The sequence below is a fragment of the Emys orbicularis genome, chromosome 7 (genome assembly GCF_028017835.1).
Source record: "Emys orbicularis isolate rEmyOrb1 chromosome 7, rEmyOrb1.hap1, whole genome shotgun sequence".
In the NCBI taxonomy this organism is placed as follows: domain Eukaryota; kingdom Metazoa; phylum Chordata; order Testudines; family Emydidae; genus Emys; species Emys orbicularis.
In genome coordinates this window covers 96,904,306-96,923,564 of record NC_088689.1, presented here as the reverse complement: position 1 = coordinate 96,923,564, position 19,259 = coordinate 96,904,306, and the positions used below count along the sequence as shown (strand labels likewise).

The window sequence follows — 19,259 nt, the reverse complement described above, 5'->3', positions numbered from 1 at the left end:
GCAAAATCTGCCCCTTCTCCACTATAATCAATTAGCTGCCAACTAGTGTATTAACATGTACTGTTATCAGCCCTTCGTGTTTCTCCATGTCTGCTGTTCCTCCACAGTCTCACACCTTCTTCCCGTAACATGTCCATAGTTGTAATGGTTGTGTACAGTGAGATAGTTGCACGAACAACAGTGTATTAAAATAGCCTTTAGTTTACCGTAATTTCCATCCTCTCTAGTCTACTGGAAGCACATTTTTACTTGTCCATCTGCTGTCCTTAGCAGATTTTATTGTTTGACCTGAGTGCTCCTTAGCATCTGCTGGCTTTCTCCCAGCCTCTAGCTAAAACAATCCACCCTCCCTACATACAAAAAGCTCTCTAATAAAAAGCCAAAGAGTAGAGGAACACAGGCTATTTAATGTGCAAGCTGGAACTGGTTTCTATAGAGAATGGGACAAAACAAATTTCTGGTGTAACATTAGTGTAATTTGGCTTTGATGGGGTTATACCAAGGATGAATTTAGCCCATTGTTTCTAAGGTTTTCCATAGGCCATAGAAGAGTCTATTTAAGAAGCAGCAGAGGAGAAAGTAATTTGTGAAAACTAAAGAGCCAGACAAGTTGTTGTTGTGCTGGCATTATGCACTAAAAGCCGTGTTGTGACTAAAGAACTGATTTATTCTATATCTGCCCAAATGTGAAAGCTATAAACAGGGATATTGGGAGAGAAAATTAAGGCTACACATTTAAACTCCACTGAAATATAGAACAGTAGGGTCACTTTTCAGGACAGCAGAATAGAGAAAATGGTAACTTGTTGACTTAAAAATGGGCACTCATTAAGGATTGTTAGAGCTTGGGCCTGACTCTTCCCGCACTTACACCATTTTTACCCTGTTGTAGCTCCACCCAGGGCCGGCTCCAGGCACCAGCTTAACAAGCAGGTGCTTGGGGCGGCCAAGGGAGAGGGGCGGCACCTGCGGCAATTCGGGGGCGGCAGGTCCCTCACTCCCTCTAGGAGTGAAGGACCTGCCGCTGAACTGCCGCCGCCGATCGCGGCTTTTTTTTTTTTCCCCCCAATTGCCGCCGCCGATCGCGATCGTGGCTTTTTTTTTTTTTGCTTGGGGCGGCAGAAATGCTGGAGCCGGCCCTGGCTCCACCAGCTTCTATCAAGTTACTCTTGGTTAGCGTTATCACTGGAGTTCTGAATCAGGTCCAATTTCTTTTAGATGAAATGCAGAATGGAAGTTCTGGTGACTTGTTTTCTGTGTTTGGGAAAAGATGAATTTTTTGGTAGTTTTAAGAAAATAAACTAGACAAAGTAAGCCTCTTTTAGGTGCACCTGTTATTCCAAATGACTGTACTTTAGAAATGAGAACAATGTTAGATGGCCGATCTTTGTTGATAGCTAACATTTATTTCAGTTTGCCAAATTGAAAATTTATTAGAAAAATAATGGGAATAAGAAACAATTGGAAAATCAGGTGTGCTGTATAATATCCCTACTGTCCTTGTAATATACAGTACGATAGGAAAATGTAAATGTTAGTTAATCACATAGGGTTAGTTTTGCAGAGCTATTTCATTGTGGATTTCCATATGATTTTGATTATGCTACTGTGGAAATTCCACAATGAAATAAGTAGAGAGATTAAAACTAACCTAACACTAATCTTTTTCAGATAAAATCTTTTAAAATGAAAAGCTCAGAGGAGATAAGTACAAAAGTTATTGTTAATGTAACCTTAAGATTACACTGGTAAACATGAAACAGTTGGGAAATGCAGAAGTTAAGGTGCTTCTAGAAACTTTAACTCACCCACTCATTGTACATAATGGGTCCAATCCTGCATTCCTAGTGATCTAAAACTCCCATTTTCTCTTGGCATTAATTTCTTAGGACCAGAAAGAAGTGTTGATGTCACTGATGTCACCAAACAGAAAGACTGTAAGATGAAGCTGAAGGAGTTTGTTGATTACTACTACAGTACCAACAGGAAAAGAGTTCTCAATGTAACTAACTTGGAATTTTCAGATACAAGGTAAGAGGAAATAATTGACTAGCCCATTCCATGGACCCTGGAACCACGCCCCCTGTAGAGTATGGTGTCCTAAAAGCTCAATGAGATTTGAGTCCCTTCTGGCCTCTCCCGCAGGTTTCTCTGCAGGAGGAGGTGCTGTGGCCTCAACATACTGATTTCACAGTGGATCTGATTCTCCACTGCCTTGCCCCTTGTGTGGTCAGTTAGGGCGTGTCTACATGGGAAAGTTTTACCAGTTATACCAATGAGATATAGTTATGCTGCAATAACTCCCCATGTGGACATCTTCTAGTATACTAGTGGCTTTTTTCAGCGTCGCTTAAACTCCTTCCCAAGTGATGTAAGCTAAACTGAAAATGACCTGGGGAGTTATACTGGTGTAATGATAGCTTAAATTCACATCTTCAGTTATACCAAATTTTTTTCCCATGTAGACAAAGCCTTAGACCATAACATGCTACCGATAAAAACAGGCGCATCACACAGCCACTTTGCACATGGCTACACAAGGCGTGAGGCAGTGGACCGTTATTATTGATGCATGTCTGACATCACATTGGATACTTATATGAAACAAGTCAAATATTGGCAGGAGGACAAAAAAAGAGATAAGGCAAAGGCACAATGAAACTGTAGAGAGATGTGTAGATTAACCAAGTCCTCCACATGAACTTCTCAAGGGATGAAGGGGTGGGGGAGGTCTCGTTTTCCAAGCTTGTTTCTGACACGATAGGGATCTTCTGTGATGTAAACTGTAATTAGAGAAAAGTTACAAATGTAAGATCTCTCCTGGACAAGGCTCTATTTTTGCATGGAGTACAGCACCAAGCACATTATCAGTGTAAAATTAATAAACAACATTAGTGATAATGCATCCCAACCTATCAGCCATGTGGATCCTCACAAGGAATTCTTCACTTCAAAACAAGAGAGAGCAAATAAAGATCTTGTACTATTGATAAAGCGTTGAGCTGAAGTCTTTTTGCCTCTTGAATTGAGCTTACCACAGTACTGAACCTTGCAGGAGCAAAATGCACTTTCAGGCTTTTTTTTTTTTTTTTTTTTAATTAACAAAGCCGGAAGAAAAAGGGGCAAATGGTCTTTGGAAATCTGCTGTAAAATAAAATTATCCATAGCACCTGAGAGTCAGTGGAACTTGGACTCCTTAGTCACGTTGGCACTTCTGAAAATTTTACCCTCAGTCTGTTTTCCTTTATTATATTTTTGTGAGTGTCTCCAAGAGCACAGTACTAAAATGTTGATGTTTGATAGATGTTTGGTAAAGCCATCCTAGGCACCTGTAGACATTGGACCAGATTCTGATTTCAGTACACTGGTACAAATTCAGCGCAACTCCAAATGGATTAAACAATATACATTGGAGTTATTCTGGTTTAATTTAGTTCAGAGTATAATGAGAACAGGGTTAAAGTGAATATAGTCTGGGGATTTTGTGGATGGTGTGAATGACTCTGCTTCAGTGTTTGCAGGTAATCTGTTACCTCTTTGACTCCAGGTCCGTCCTGATGTTGACCTTATGTGACAGTGACACTGACTTGAGTACAGGTGTTTGTTAGTTGTCCCTGAATATGTGTTCCTGCTATAGCACTGATTTGAAGCTAGCTGCAAAATTTAGTGATTGAATGAATTTCAGTTTTATAAACCTCGGAGGTGGGGAATCTCCCATTCTGCACTGTGTTTCATGTTGTGTTTCAGGCTCTTAACAGTCCCCTCTATACCTGAAAGTACAAATTACTGGTTTTTTTGGTTTATACAACCATATTCAGGACTTGGAGTGAGATTATACCCCAGGAGTAGCTTCAGTGGGGGAGATGAATTTATGCTATCCTAAACCTTATACTCCTTCTGGGTAATCTAGACATGTATAAAGAAAATGTCACTGGGGAAAAGGACCCTTTATAAAGACCACATCACTACAGAGAAAATGATGCGCTCCAGCAGAAAAATAAACAGTTATGATTTTAGCAGAACATTCCATCTTGCTGAAAAGGAAAAAAAACAATAATAATTAACACAGACTAGAAAAAGGCTGAAAGATAATTGCAAGTTCATTTCTTTTAATATCCAGAGCTTTCTCGCCTGTGCTCTCTTGTATTTATTGTTTTAGTGATTTAAGCTTGTTTCCACATAAAGAATCTAAAGTAATTTCAGAGTTCAATAATTTTCAATAGGGATTTTACAGCTTTCCACTTTTAAGAGACAACAATGATGGGAGGTCTTTTATTCTCAGGATTGCTGGAGCCATCACTCATATGCTGCTGATTTAGACATCAACTACCAAATATTTTATTTCTTAACAAAGACAGTGACATTTTAATTGAATCTCAAACTCCATCTTTCCCTGCCATTTTAACTGGAACTATGTTACAGGCTCTGACGATGAACATAAATGATACATGCCTGGCAAACGGGAGCATATAATTTTAGATTGATGTTCAGATGCTCTCATTTAAGTGACATTTTAAAGTGCCGTGTGTTGGAAAAACAAATATTTCTTCTAAGTATTGACCTGGTTTAAGTAAAAGGTTAATTTAGTTCCAGCATTACATAGTCACTTTTTCAGTTCTTCATGTCAACTTGTGATTGAATATGCTTGGATGATCTCCCTGAATAACACTTTCTCCTCATTTGAAGTTTTTGAGACATCACTGAGACCAGAACTGGCTCAAGCCCTCATTAATTGTATTAAGAATGGCCAGCTTACTTTGCCAAGAAAAGGAGTGATTTCTCAGCCCACCAGGACTCCTCCAATCCGTGACATCAAAAAGTAACACATCCACTGTATGCCACCATACGATCACTAAACCTAAACATCACAATATTGACACTGTAAACCAGGAGCTAATTAAACAACATTAATAATGCCAACAGCACAAGTTCACAGACCAGTAAAGGATCAGCATGTTTCATGAAGAGATTTAAACCCCACCAACTTCTGCTTGTGAACATTTTTCAGCTTATTGTAAAAGTATAGTTTCCTTATGCCTGAAATATTCCAGATCAGGTTCTGATCTTAATTACTTTGCTCTAAATTCAGAATAACTCCATTGATAGGTATGGAGTTACTCCAGATTCAGATTGATGTAACAGATCAGAATCCGGCCCTTCTTTTCTGTACATGATGGTTATTTTGATCATTATTAAAAAGGTTTTTTATCCCCTCTGTTAAGAATGTCCAGTTTTGTAGAACCACCAGACATTGTTAAAAAGCTGTCTTGGGTGGAGAATTATTGGCCCGATGATGCTCTGCTGGGAAAACCAAAAGTGACCAAGTACTGCCTGATATGCGTGAAGGACAGCTACACAGATTTTCACATAGACTCTGGAGGGGCATCGGCTTGGTACCACGTGCTGAAAGTAAGGAGTTGCATTTTACTTCCTATTTAATAACCAGTTCAATTCTTAGACCATCATCAAACACTTCTGAGCTCTTTGGCTAAGATAAAGTTTAACAGTAATAAAAATATAGGGCCAGGTCCTCAACTGATGTAAATCAGTGTAGCGCCATTAGTCGGTGCTGGGCCAGTTTACACCAAGGATATGGCCCATAATGTATAAATTGTCTAAATCTTCTCTTTCAGAGAACTCTAATTTAAGGATTAATTAGTTAATGTTTGTGCAGTACTTTCTAAATTTAAATCTTTTTATAAATGCTAAATATTATTAGTATTATTATATTCTGCTGTTACTCTGATACAGTAGGTCTTTTCCATCTGTCACTAATACGATCCCAAAGTCTGAGCAATTATCTACTAGTAATGAACTTTGTAAAGGTTTATATATAAACACATGATCCTTTTTAAAAAAACTTCTTAGACTGTATGTGATCCCATTTTCTGTCGTGTTTCTATACCAGGATTCTATCCAAAATCGTCTAGCAAATCTTATTTAAATAGTGTTAAAATATGCGGTCCAACAGCCACTTTGTTGCAGTTTCATTTGGTTTGGATGTTTGTTGCTAACTGCATTTTTTTTTTCAATTCAGGGAGAAAAGATATTTTATCTCATCAAACCGGCCTCTGCAAACATTTCCCTGTATGAACGCTGGCAGTCAGCAGCAAATCACAGTGAGATGTTTTTTGCAGACCAAGTGGATAAATGTTATAAATGCACAGTTAAGCAAGGGCAAACGCTCTTTATCCCATCAGGTGAGTAGGTTGCTAAAGGTGATCTGTGTAGAGTATTCCCTGGAATATTAAAAACAAGTGCTGCTTTGTGCGTGCAAGCTTTGCCTAATTATAAATTATTCTCTTCTCTGGGGAAAAATGGTATTTCATGTACTTACTCAATTGACCTCATCAGATGAAGCACAGATTCTGTGTGCCTTGCTTTATTGTCATTTACATGGTGCATGCTGTACAGCAGATATTATTGTAATTTAAACCAGAGATCCTTATTACTTGTCTGTCATTTCAATGATGTGCAGCGAATATTCTGCTCTAACTGAGCTCCATGTTCCTCTCTGTTTTCCATGCCAAAAGGATGGGGAGGGAGGAAGAATTAACAGAGGCCCCAGTACAGGAAATCTGTCTATTTTAGGTATTTGTTTAGCCCCCTTTACCATAGGGTCTGAGCACCTCATGATCTATAGAGTATTTATCCTCACAACACCCCTGTGAGGTAGAAAAGTATTTTCCCAATAAGGGGCTGAGACATAGCAGCTACACAACTCTCCCAGGGTCACACACAGAGTTTGTGGCAGGGCTGGGAATTGAACCTGGGTCTCCTAAATCTATTGCTAGCACGCTACACCCTGGACCATCTGGGAAAACACACTCATGCAAGGTAACACTTATGCATGCTTTTCTGAATCAGGAGTGAAGGTAGAGAAGCAGAACTTCCATGGGGCATGCAGTCCCCCCTGTGAAATTTGCAAAATTTTGACCAGTTCTATAGTGTTGACTTCCCTAGTGCTGTGGAGGTGCAAAGGAAAGCAGACTCTGGCCAGAGAATATTGTACTGTACCAATATTTAAAAGGAGTAAACTCCCGGGAGAGAGAGAGAGGAATTATTTAGGATGATCTAGGAGTAATTGGATTGAGTTAAGCAAAGGAGTGTTTTGTCTGAACATCAGGAACATTTTTCTAAGGGTGAAATCTATTACTCTGTTGAAAAGCCTCCCAAAGGCAGTGATGGAAGACATTTAAAACGGGACTGGACAAAGCATTAGAAAATATACTACAGGGGACAACCCTGCACTGTTACGGGGATGGACTAAGCGATCTATTAAGTTTCTTCCATCACTAATTTGGACAGTTCTGTGAAACAGAAATATTCAGATTGAAAAGAGATATTTAGAGGCCTTAATTTCATTAATAAGAATTTCTATAAAACTACCTAGCAGCTCTGAAGAAATCTCTTTTTAATATAATATATATGATGTTAATATTTGTATTACACATTTTATACATCCTAAAATGAGTTGTATTGCATTCTGTCATGAATTAAGACACCAGAAATGATTCAAGAGAATATTAATAGATTCAGAGAGTTTATGAAGGCCAGAAGGGAACATCAGATCATCCAGTCTAACCTCCTGTATAGCACAGGCCGTTACATTTCCCCCAGTCACCTCTGTATTGAGCCCAGTCACGTGTTTGGCTAAAGTACAGTATGTCTTCTAGAAAGGCATCAAGTCTTGACGTGAAGATATAAAAAAATGCAAAATCCCTCCCTTCCCTTTGTAGAATGTTCCAGTGGATGATGACCCTCACTATTAAAAATTGGTGCCTTATTTCTAATTTGAATTGGTCTGACTTCAGTGTCCAGCCATTGGTTTTTGTTCTGCCTTTCTCCACAAGAGTAAAGAACCCTTTAGTACCTTGTGTTTTCTCCCTGTGAAAGTACTTAGTTATATACTGTAATCAAGTCATCTGTCCATCTTCTTTTTAAGAAGCTAAACAGATTGCACGCTGGAAGTCCTTCACTGTAAGTCCTTTCTCCGGCCCACAAATGATTTTTGTGGTTCTTTTCTGCACCATCTCCAGTTGTTCAACGTCCTTTGTAATGTGGACACTGAACTGTGCTGAGTATTCCAATATTCTCAGTACTCCGTATTCTCACCAACACCGTCTACAGAGGTAAAATCGCCTCTGTACTCCTCCTCGCTACTCCCCCGTTTATACATCCAGGGTTTCCATAAGCCCTTGTTGCCACAGCATTGTACTTGGGAGCTCATCCTGAGTTGCTTGGTCACTGCGGTATGTCTGCGGCACCGAGTCTCAGAGCCTGAGTCAGCTGTCTCGGGGTTGCGGGTCTAAAAATTGCAGTGTAGACTTTAAGGCTTGTCCCCCCATTGGTGCTCCAGCCCTGGGGTGCTCCAGCCCTGAGGTGCTCCTGCCCTCGAGCACCCATGGAGTCGGCGCCTATGGCTGGAGCCCTGGTTCTGAGACCTTCTCTCCTCATGGGGTCTCAGAGGCCAGGTGCCAGCCTGAGCCTGAATATCTACACTGCAATGTTAAGCCCTGTGAGCCTGAGTCAGCCACCATTGCCATCGGTCTCTTATTGCAGTGTAGACACACCCTTAGACTCCTAAGTCTTTTTCAGAGTCCTTATTTTCCTATGATACTGGGGAGCTAAGGGTCTGTGTCTCTGGCCATTGTTCTACTCCAGCCCATAGGCGGCCCATATACTGAATGCTGCACTATACATTCAAACCCTAGCTGCAGATTGGGGATGGTAGATTTTGCTTTGTCAACCCCCATATTCTCGGCACCGGCATCTTTATAGAGATGCAGCCTGATGAGAGGTAGCATAGTCCAGTGGATGGGACACTGCATTGAGTTTCATGAGATCTGGATTATATTCATGGCTCTACCTCTGACCTGCTTGTGCCTCTTCCCCCCCCTGTGCCTCAGTTCCCCTCCCCCCTTTAGACAGTCATCTCTTTGGGGCAGGGATTCTCTCTCTCGCTGTTTATACAGTGCCTAGCACAATGGGGCTCCTATTTGAGTTGGCATGTCTAGGTGCTGCATAACACAAACAATTATTAATATTAATCCTGGTACTCATGCTTTACAGGCAGCATCCAGAGTGTCCCCATTTCTTTCTCTGTGTGTAGTCAGAATTAATTACACACTTGAATTTTGCTTTGACCGTAAAAAGTAGAAAGTAGGCGTTTTCCTGATGACCATATGTGAAACTGTCTGGCGGAGTAAACACAGAGCAGTTTACAGGATCCATTATGTAAGGGGGTTCAAGTGGGAGTAGCTTTTTGTATGAAAATAAGTATTTGGAAAACACCTGTTCATAGCACCATGCTTGAAGCCCTTATCAGGAGTTGTCTACACTTGGGGTTTTTTACACTTGATGGTCTGAAAACAGGTACTGTTCTATTACTGCTGTTTTTCAGAGTAACAATAAAACAGTAGCTCTCTGAATGATCTGTGCAACATCTTCTCTCTCTCTCTCTCTCTCTCTGATCTTGCTGCAAGTGAATTAGCAAGACTCTCATGGGAGATGAAGGTTCTCAGCAGGTTACAGGATCAGGTCCTTATGTACAATGAAAGCAGTGGGTGCTAATTCAACCCTAATTTAAGCATGTGCAACTCTATTTACTCCAACAGCGTAACCCTTGCTCGCTAAAAGGGCTGAAATGGGTCTATGATCTGGATGGCCACACAGGAAGTAAGATACTACATAGACTGCAGCAGCATGCTAACAAGTTACCAATGATAACAGTTCCAGGGTTTTACTCGGTGTCTCCTTTATTTCTCTGTCTTTTACAGGTTGGATTTATGCAACTCTCACACCTGTAGACTGCCTAGCATTTGCGGGACATTTTCTACATAGCCTAAGTGTTGAAATGCAGATGAGGTACTTTGTCTATGTTTTCAGCTTTTCCTTATCAACTTTATCTATACTTTGATTTCAGATTGAGGTTCTGTATTTGGAATCATTTGTTGATTTGGGATCTGAAATTTTGGTTCAGACCTAATTTTAGTTGTAAGGAACTTAGATTTCCTTTACAGGTCAAAAAGACCATGAATCGAGCCATACTCTCGTCTAAGAATTAGCTTGAATATTTAATACTTATGTCCGTGTATGTTATGGGCCAAATTCAAAGCAATGCAAAAGTTAGACACTTCTGCCTTCTTAAACCGATTTACACTTAGACTCCTCAAGACATTATTTACCCTCAATCTAATTAAATGCAAGGGTGTCTAAGGGTATGTCTGCACTTTAATTGTGGGGTGTAATTGCAGCATGTGTAGACACATCCAGGGTAGCTCCAATCTGGCTCAGTAGTGTACTGGTAAAAAAAGAAGTGGGTGAACTAAGCTAAACTAAACTCCATGTTCCCCAAACATATTTACCCTTGACTACGCTACCGATCTAGCTAATTCACATTCCAATAGCGACGAGGCTGTCGCATCATGGACTTCACCATGGGTTAGCTGCCCTAGTAATTACCCAGGGTTCCAAGTGGGCTTGTAATAGCTTGCTGTGAAGTCTGTGCGGCCATGGTTTCACTGCTCTCAGTTTATGAGCTAGCTAGGTATGTCGACACATGCTGTAGATACACTCCTTGGTTGCAGTGTCGACATACCGTACGTTGTTTTAATTTACGCACGAGGGCACCAGAAGAAAAGAGATATGTTTACATTACAGTGGGAGATGTACCTTACAACACACTGTGCACCCTTCTGAATATGGCCTTCTAGCTGCCCAGCTGGGGACCTTACCAAGTGTAAAGTAAAGGTCTGTTCTGAGGTCAGACAAATCATGCAATGAGACCATTTTCCATCCTTAATTTACTGTTTCTTTTTACTTGTGTTATTTTAATGTTGTGTTTTAGGATTGATTCCAGCCTAGTTGATTAAAAAATACAAATCTGGGAAATAAATCCATAAGATATTTGCATTCTAATGTGTCAATGAGCTATACTTTTCTTTTCACTTGTAATGTAGCTTGCAGTCCATTACACTTAAAGTGCATTTTTGCTTTGTATCACAGAGCATACGAAGTGGAAAGGCGGTTGAAAATTGTCAGCCTAACCCAGTTTCCAAACTTTGAAACGGCATGTTGGTATATGGGAAAGCATCTGCTGGAGACATTCAAAGGTAGAACACTGTTCCATGCACTCTGTTTTCTCAGCTGTAGTTATGTGAGGATAGAGTTACCATTATTTTCCATTGGTGTGCAAGCTAAAAGATGGACAGAGGCCAAAATCACCAGTTTTTGATCTAGCAGAATCAAGTCTTTGCGTTTTACCTAAGATCTCAACAGAAGGTAAAGATAAATGTGCTTAGCTGGTGTGTAGGCTAAAAAGAACATATACAAATTTGGAAAGTACTTGTTGATTTTGGTCCTATCTGACCTACTAGTACAACCATTGTCAGGTCACCATCATATAATACAGTAATTTCCCCCCAAATCATTTAAAGGCATTATTACATTCTGTAGTGCAGAGAGGAGCTTATCTCTGTCTCTTATTTATGCTAAAGCCTCTAAGCAGTTTAGCAGAGTTGAAGACAGAGCTAAGGTCCCACCAGTTGTATCACAGGGCAACTACATTGTAAGGTAGTATCGCTTTTCTAGAGCGGCTGAGTGCCAGATTTGCAGTCATGCCCTATGATTTGTCTAAATTAGTGCCAAATTCTGCCGACCTTAGATTGAGTAGTGCCTCATTTCTCAAGTGCTCCACTGATTTTCATAGAGCTACTTATGCAACCAGGTACTAATTACCTGGTTGTAAGGGCAGCAGAATCCGGTCATTTGATAATGTCAATGTGACCTTCACAGAGCTGAATAGTAAAATTTTCTGGGAGCACAAGAGCTGCTGAACTGGATGGCTTCAAAGTTAACAGACACATTATATACATAGATACCTCACACACACCACGCACGTTTTATTTACTGTAATTATTTTGCTCTTCATCTTAATTTCTTGTCACAGCATGGTCTGGAGAGAGAGAAACACACAGAGATTTTTTTAAATAAATAAAATAAATGGATATAATTTAAATAAGTAAGACCAAAGTTTCATCTTAATGTGGACTTCAAGGGGGTCTCCTTGTGACTTAGCTATGAACAAAACTATAATAAGCAGAATTATTTGGGGTACCTTCTATCTCCAAAAGAACAGATAAATTGTTTGCCTGATGAAAGCAGTGTGTTATGTTATAAGCATCTAATCTGTGGTAGCCCTCTTTAATGAAGTATTTTAGATACCAGTTTTTTTATTCAGAGTGACCAGAACTGTTGACAGTATCATTTAATGCTAGCAGAAATAAAAGAGAGCAGCAGACACACAAGGTAAGGGCCTGATTTAAAGTCTGCCAAAGTCAATGGGAGTCTGAGCACTAAGGTAAACCACAAACATTTGTGTCCTAAGACCAGGGTTTGTGGAGTGTCCAGACTAGCATGTACAAACTTGGTAGCTAATTTGAGCTAACTAGGAATCAACTCACTTCAGCTATAAACTCAAATGGAGACATAATGCACAGGAACAGAGCAGACTCGAGGCTGGTTGAGGAATGGATTATGGCACAGCAAATACATTCCCTATTACTATAGAAGTTATAGCCATGATTTGGTTTCAGTGTGTACATCCTACTGGCTCCAAACACCCCCTCGCCTCCCACCTCAGTGCACAGCTAGACATTTTTTAATAAAGAATTTTAAATAGAAAATTGGCCACCATGATTGAATATTATTGAATATTTCCTTTGCTTAGGTTTGCACAAAGCTGGGCAGCAGCCTCCTTCTCATTTAGTCCAAGGGGCAAAAATTCTTAATGGTGCTTTCAGGTCGTGGACTAAAAAACAGGTAGGAACATGTCTTTCTTTTTAATATTCTGTTTCATTGGTTTGTGTTGTAGCAAGAACAAAGAAGAGGACAGAAGAACAAAAATAGCACCCATGTAGCAAAATCAGTAATCCTAGTTTCTTGGAGACAGGGAGATAGGGGTTCAAATTATTAGTGGAGCAGCTGGTAGCCTGAGATACAAAAAAGTCAGGCATATAATTATGTGCAGAAAAGGGGAAGTTGTCCCTGCTTCTTGAAAACCAGGATGAATTGACAACAAGCTGTACGCCTTGGAGCTAGAGACGACTTCAAAAGATTTGAGACCTTGCAGGCCTGAATCGCCTCTCAAATACACCAGTTGTAGCTCAACTGACCTCTGTGAAGTTACTCTTGATTTACACCAATGTTAAGTGAGAGGATAGGAGCTTTAGTGAGGAGGCAGAATTCCTCTGTTTAATCACAAACCAGCAGCAATAGAAGCACTAGCACGGCAAGTTTCCTCAAATGGTATGGTCTGCTCATCCAGTGTAGCTCAGCCCTGATTGAGTGGAACCACTTGCAGAGGTACAAGGCTAGTTCAGTCTCCATGCCCATTCAGCTCTTGGCTTTTCTGATGAGTCTGCCAACTGTGCGTCAGTTGTGCTGATGGTGTTGCGATGAAGTCTGCTGAGCAGAAGTAAGACCACCAGTCATTGCTCATAGACCATCCAACAAATGTCAAATGGAGATAACTTTCATAAACTACTGACCTGGTATATAGTTGAACTGTATATAGAGGAAAAAGGCATCATATTCCATCACCAGTCCTCTGACCCTTAGTTTCTAAGGGACACCCTTTTTAAAGCGGAGCCCCGTTATGAGTGATCCCAGTAATCACTGTTTTCTTCTTTTAATCGGTCTAATTCCTTTTGGTTTTGAATTTTATGCATTTTTTTCTTGAGGATAGTGTCAGAAATACATCGATGTAAACACTACTTGACATCTTTTCTTGGTTGGCGTAAATCAGAGCAGTTCCATTGAAGTCAATGGTGCTACTCTCATTTACATCAGCTAAACATCTGGCCTGATACCGACCTTCTTTTAGTGTAGGAGTTAAAGCTATCTGCCACGCTGCAAACTTGTCAGGAGGAGAGTTTATGAATGAGTGGTGCCTACTGGCAATATAGGGACTTGTACTGAAGTTACAAATGTCTCTGAAGAGGCTACTACAATGATCCTGTCTGTCTGTGGAAGTCGTCTCAACTGTTGGGAACTTCAGGGGGCAGGGCACTCCTCTTCTGAGAGAGAGATGGCTGTGCACAGGTTCTGGTGGTGCCCACAAGGACAAACATTTAGAGAGATGCAAACTGAAAAGGAGAAGGGTGCCGGTCAATCCAGAGATGTGGCATTTCTAGCTCCAGTCAGTTTTGGTTTTCTTCTGCTTTGGCTTCTTGCTCCTAACTAAGAAAAGCAACAGGAATTGTAATCAGGAATGCATATTGTCAGAGCAACTCCGCCTCACTTATATTGCTGCAACTCATTAAAGTTCAATTATGATTTCATGGGTCACACTTAATATTGTTTCCATCTATAAATAGTTTATAAAAGGTTAATGAATGATTAATTGATGTCACAAGCATGTCACAGCCATGAGTAGTATGTTGGTATAGGTGGTTATAAGTATATCAATAGATGTTATTAATGGTTTTAAGCCATGGTAATAAGCCACCCTTTGATCTGTTGGATTCTATAACAATTCATTAATTTATGAAGCTGTCATTTACTCATTGATTTATCCTTTATGAGCTATTTGGAACCTTAATATAAGGTGTGACCGTTTCATAATTGTTCCTACATAGAATTGATTTACTTGTTCCAAGATTAGCTGCTGAATTTCCAAGTACGTCACAACATACCTGTAGGGTCACAATTAGGGGACCTGCAGCAGGGATTGACAGATGTAGAGTCAGATTTTCAGACACTGGGCTCTGTTTTAGCAGGGCGTGAGCAACGGAGGGCACAAGTTTGTACATAGAGTTTAGATCAATTAGGTGTCTGTGCCTTATTTGCATGCAATCAACCCACAGCAATGGAGGACTGGTTAATGCTGAGTTCAAACTTTGGTCCTTAGTAACTTTCTCATTTTTTACCATATAAGTATAAAATAAATCGATTGGAATATAAATATTGTACTTACATTTCAGCGTGAGACCTGAGCCTGGTTTTCACTTGCCAGTTTTGTCTGAAGCCTGAGCCCCAGGCGGCGGGGCTGAAGCATGGAACTTAGCTTTGTGGGGCCCCCTGTGGTGCGTGGCCCTGGGAATTGCCCTGCTTGCCACCCCTGAATGTCAGCCCTGCACTTGCGATCCCGCTGAACCTGTCCCGTGACCCTCCCGGTTAGGGTGACCAGATGTCCCGTTTTTAAAGGGACAGTCCCGTTTTTTGGGACTTTTTCTTATATAGGCGCCTATTATCCCCCACCCCCTGTCCCATTTTTTCACAGTTGCTATCTGGTAACCCTACTCCCGGGGCTGCAACCCCCAGGTTGAGAAACACTGATCTAGATGAGTTGTGTACCCCCTGGAAGACCTGCATATCCCCAGGGGTAGGTGTACCCCTGGTTGAGAAGCATTGGTCAACTTGGTAAGCAGATGTGAAATAGTAGGATAAAAAATGTGCAAACAAGTAATAATTTATAGTGGTCTGGTGCAGTTATTGACATCAGAGCTTGGGATGTTATAACATGGCATGCGAGTGCAAATTTCATTAGCTCCCAACCCACACTCTGGCAGCAAGGGATTCACCTGTTATCCTCAATTAAGATACTCTTCTGAGATGTTCTCTACCCTGTCTTCCGGGTGAAGCTGTAGGAAATGAACTTATCAAAAGAAGGCACAGAGGGAGGAAAGCAAGGAAGTGCTACAGCTGTAAAATCACACACACTGTCTGAAAAGAACTATTGATTTTATAAGTAGTTATCCATAGGGAGCAGAAATAACACACTGACAGGGTAAAAACATATTTGTCTCTTAGTTGAACGGAATCATCTAATGTTGTTTGTGTTACTTGATTTGAACAAATAGAAAAAAATATAGATGGGTCAGTTGACAAGTCTTTTGATTGTGTGTGAGAATAATATTAAGGATGTGAAAACAGCACAGTGGCTGTGTTTTGTTTTAGGCTCTAGCCGACCATGAAGATGAACTTCCGGAACATTTTAAACCAGCACAACTTATCAAGGATCTTGCCAAAGAAATAAGATTAAGTGAGGTTTGTGTTCTTTCCATAATATTAACTACATCATGTATTTTTCGTAAACTGCAGCATAAAATGGAGGATTATTGAAATAAGTGAATCCCTTTCTCATTACATTCCTATCAGGAAAATTAATGGGAAATTTAGGAACAGTGATGTTGTTAAGGCATTCTATCTCCTGTGCTGATTGGCTGTTTGCTCCAAACCCCCTTTTACCCTGCCTCCCAGTCTCTTCCTCAGCCTCAATCCACATCTGCTCCTCCTTATTCTCCTCTTTCCTCCCCTTCCTCTTCGCATCTGCTCTGTCCTGTTCACCCCCTTCCCTTCATGTGCTCTTTAGCCAATCCCCACCTAACTCACTCCAGTCCCCCACAAAAAAATCATGGAGCTAATGTGATGTTTGCCACCATCCTATTGATCACTTTGCTCGTGTGTTACACCCCTTCCCCTACCTTCATCTGCACTCTCTGTTAAGATTGTAAGCTCTTCGAGGCAGGGCCTGTCTACTGCTACTCTGTTTGTACAGTGCCTAGCTCGACGGCTCCCTAGCCACTACTGGAATAAACATGATTAATAATAACGTGGCACCTAAACCTCTAGGCCATATATAGTACGCCTCTTAACACACATGCTCACTACCCATTGATATTGATGGGAGTCCTACAGTGTATCTAGAGTAATAGATAGCCCCGTATATTTAATCACAGATGCACTATTATGCTCTGTCATGTTTTGAGACCGACATTTAGTTTTGCTCCACCTCTTTCCTACCCATGCCTAAAGTCACTGACATTGAAATCTATCTCTTCCTTTTATGCCTTTTTACGTAAAATCAGAATGGCAACTTAAGCAGAAAATAATTTCTTTTTAATTAGTCAGAAGCTGCTAATTTTAATTGTGCAGCTTTTTACTGCGTATTTTACCTGGGGGTGTGAAACATGGTTCTGCTGCATTTATCACATCTGAATTAATTTGAAATGTATTCTGTTATGTCTGATTTGCATTTTAAACACAAGACCATCTAATTTCACAAGTTTTTTTTTCCATATTGGAATTCTCTGGATAAAAGAAAAGGAAAAATAAAACCCAGAGACCAAACTAAGGAAATATTGACTCTCTGCATCTTAAAGTGTAGTTAATTAATATTAGCTTCTTTGATACGAAACCAGCCTTTCTGCTTATGGAAGTATAGCTTATGTGACTGGTCTTGTTTGGAACAAGCATCCCTATACTTTAGAAAATCAAATGCAGCTTTACAAATAAGTCTGATAATTAGTATGTTTATCCAGAGTGGCTGCGGATCACCCCACCGGAGTCCTTAGTGTGGTGCAATTTTTTTAATGGCACCTTTGTGCTACCATTCCTGAGTCCCCTGAGTACCAGTCCAGCCTCTGGTGAAGATCGAAGCACCTGTAATCTGTGCTGGCTGTCAGCAGCTCCCAGGGATTGTTCTGGGATGTGGGGATCAGCTGGTTGTAAGGGAACCCCAGCCTCGTCCCTTTTACCTGGCCACACCCTCTGCAGTGGCAGCTGGGAGGGAACAGTGCAGGAGCATGCTGGAAAGCCATAGGCTCCCTGAGGATTCCCCTATGTTTCCTGTCCAGCCTGGACATGAGCATCCTTATCTTTATAAGAAGGTGTTGGGGTTTTATTTCCCACGAGGAAGGGGAGATGCTGCAGAATAACTAATGGTCTTGAAGTTGGAACTGAATGTGTTTCCATGTTCTGCCAAACTACAGAATGCTTTCAAAGTCAACAAAACAGAAGTGAGTGCCAATGTGAAAGTAGAAGAAATCTGTCCTGTGGAGAAGCAGGAAGTGCCGTCGCCTGTACCAGTGACTCCCCCTCCGCCACCCGTAGAAAAAGTTCCGAAAAAAAAGACTCCAAAAGCTGTGAAAACCCCCAAGCCCCCTAAACCGCCCAAGCCCCCCAAACCTCCCAAACCGCCCAAAACTCCAAAAGTCAAGGGAGAAGGGAAGAAGAAAGGAAAGAAGGTAAAGGAAAGCCCGCCACCCGCCATTCCAAATCTGGACCTGCTGGAGGCGCATACGAAAGAGGCTTTGACAAAAATTGAAACGCCAAAGAAGGGGAAGGTGCGTCACATTGTTCTAACTACTCTCAATGGTTTTTCAGTAGCATGAAGTAAGACTTACGTTCAGGTGTCTCATGCAGGAAAAATTAAAACACAGTGGTTCCATTGATGTAATGAGAGTTTTGCAATGGAACCAGGTTGCCACCCATTACACTTAATTGTTTAAATTTGGTTCTACAAGAAATAATATTAAGGCTTTTAAAAAGTAGTTTGTATGCAGTTTGTGAAACTTGCCTATGAAGCAACAGGTAGGAGATGAAAGCATTCTTTATAGTGACCGTGGCAAGGGAGAAACAAAACTAATTTTCTAATTTCTCTGAGCATTAATATTTGATTGAATCTACAGCTATTATGTCAAAAAGAATCAGTGTCAGTGTGATTTTTTTTTTTTGGTGTAAAATATTTCTGTCTTCCAGACGATTCAGATATATGTTTATAAAGGGAGAGATAATTAACTTGGGAAAATTGGAGCTCATCTCCTTCCTGCTTAGGAGTATGTGGTGATTTTTTTACAGGCTGCAAAGAATGTTTTAAGTGTTCCCAATAAGGAAGTTGTTAATAAGCAAAATGAGGTGGAGAAATTTGAAATTCGAGAGCACAATAAGAGCAAAACGGAAGCCAAATGGAAATACAAGGTAAAGTCTGTTGTTAACTTGTGCTGCCACACTGGAGTACAGTAGCACACAGCAATGGGAAACACTAGAAATTGGGGAAGAAGCAGTGTAACTTCTAGCAGAGTATAGTACAAACAGTGTGCAAATATAGGGCCTAATCCCAGACTTGCTCATTGGTTTCACAAAGTGTAACTCCATTGAGTGCTTTGGTGTTACTCTTGATTTACAGAGGTGTAAGCTCACAGAGAATCAGGCCCCCCCCAAATTATGGAAAGATATTAGAATAATTATGGAAAATTAAAGGAAGATTTTCAATCAGAAAATAATTGTAGACAGCGCTGAATAATCCTACCCCTACTCTGTAGTCATGATTCTGATCTGAATTACACCAGTTTAAATCTGCAGTAACTCCAGTGAAATCAGTAGACTCACAATGGTGTCAAACCAGAGTGAGAGAGATCCAAATCAGGCCCTATATATTTAAAAGTTTGCCTCATTGAGACAGGCTCCTGAGATAC

The 19,259-nt window shown here is 40.6% G+C and overlaps 1 protein-coding gene across 1 annotated transcript in view; it reads left to right on the top strand.

Moving 5' to 3' along the window:
- The window catches only part of PHF2 (PHD finger protein 2), a 139,930-nt gene that overhangs the window by 91,089 nt on the left and 29,582 nt on the right, over positions 1–19,259 (top strand). The window contains exons 5-13 of the mRNA XM_065407318.1: positions 1,890–2,031; positions 5,223–5,409; positions 6,038–6,200; positions 9,780–9,867; positions 11,008–11,114; positions 12,731–12,822; positions 15,961–16,050; positions 17,775–18,128; positions 18,643–18,762. Of these exons, the coding sequence (XP_065263390.1) occupies positions 1,890–2,031; positions 5,223–5,409; positions 6,038–6,200; positions 9,780–9,867; positions 11,008–11,114; positions 12,731–12,822; positions 15,961–16,050; positions 17,775–18,128; positions 18,643–18,762 (1,343 nt within the window). The remainder of the gene's footprint in view (positions 1–1,889; positions 2,032–5,222; positions 5,410–6,037; positions 6,201–9,779; positions 9,868–11,007; positions 11,115–12,730; positions 12,823–15,960; positions 16,051–17,774; positions 18,129–18,642; positions 18,763–19,259) is intronic.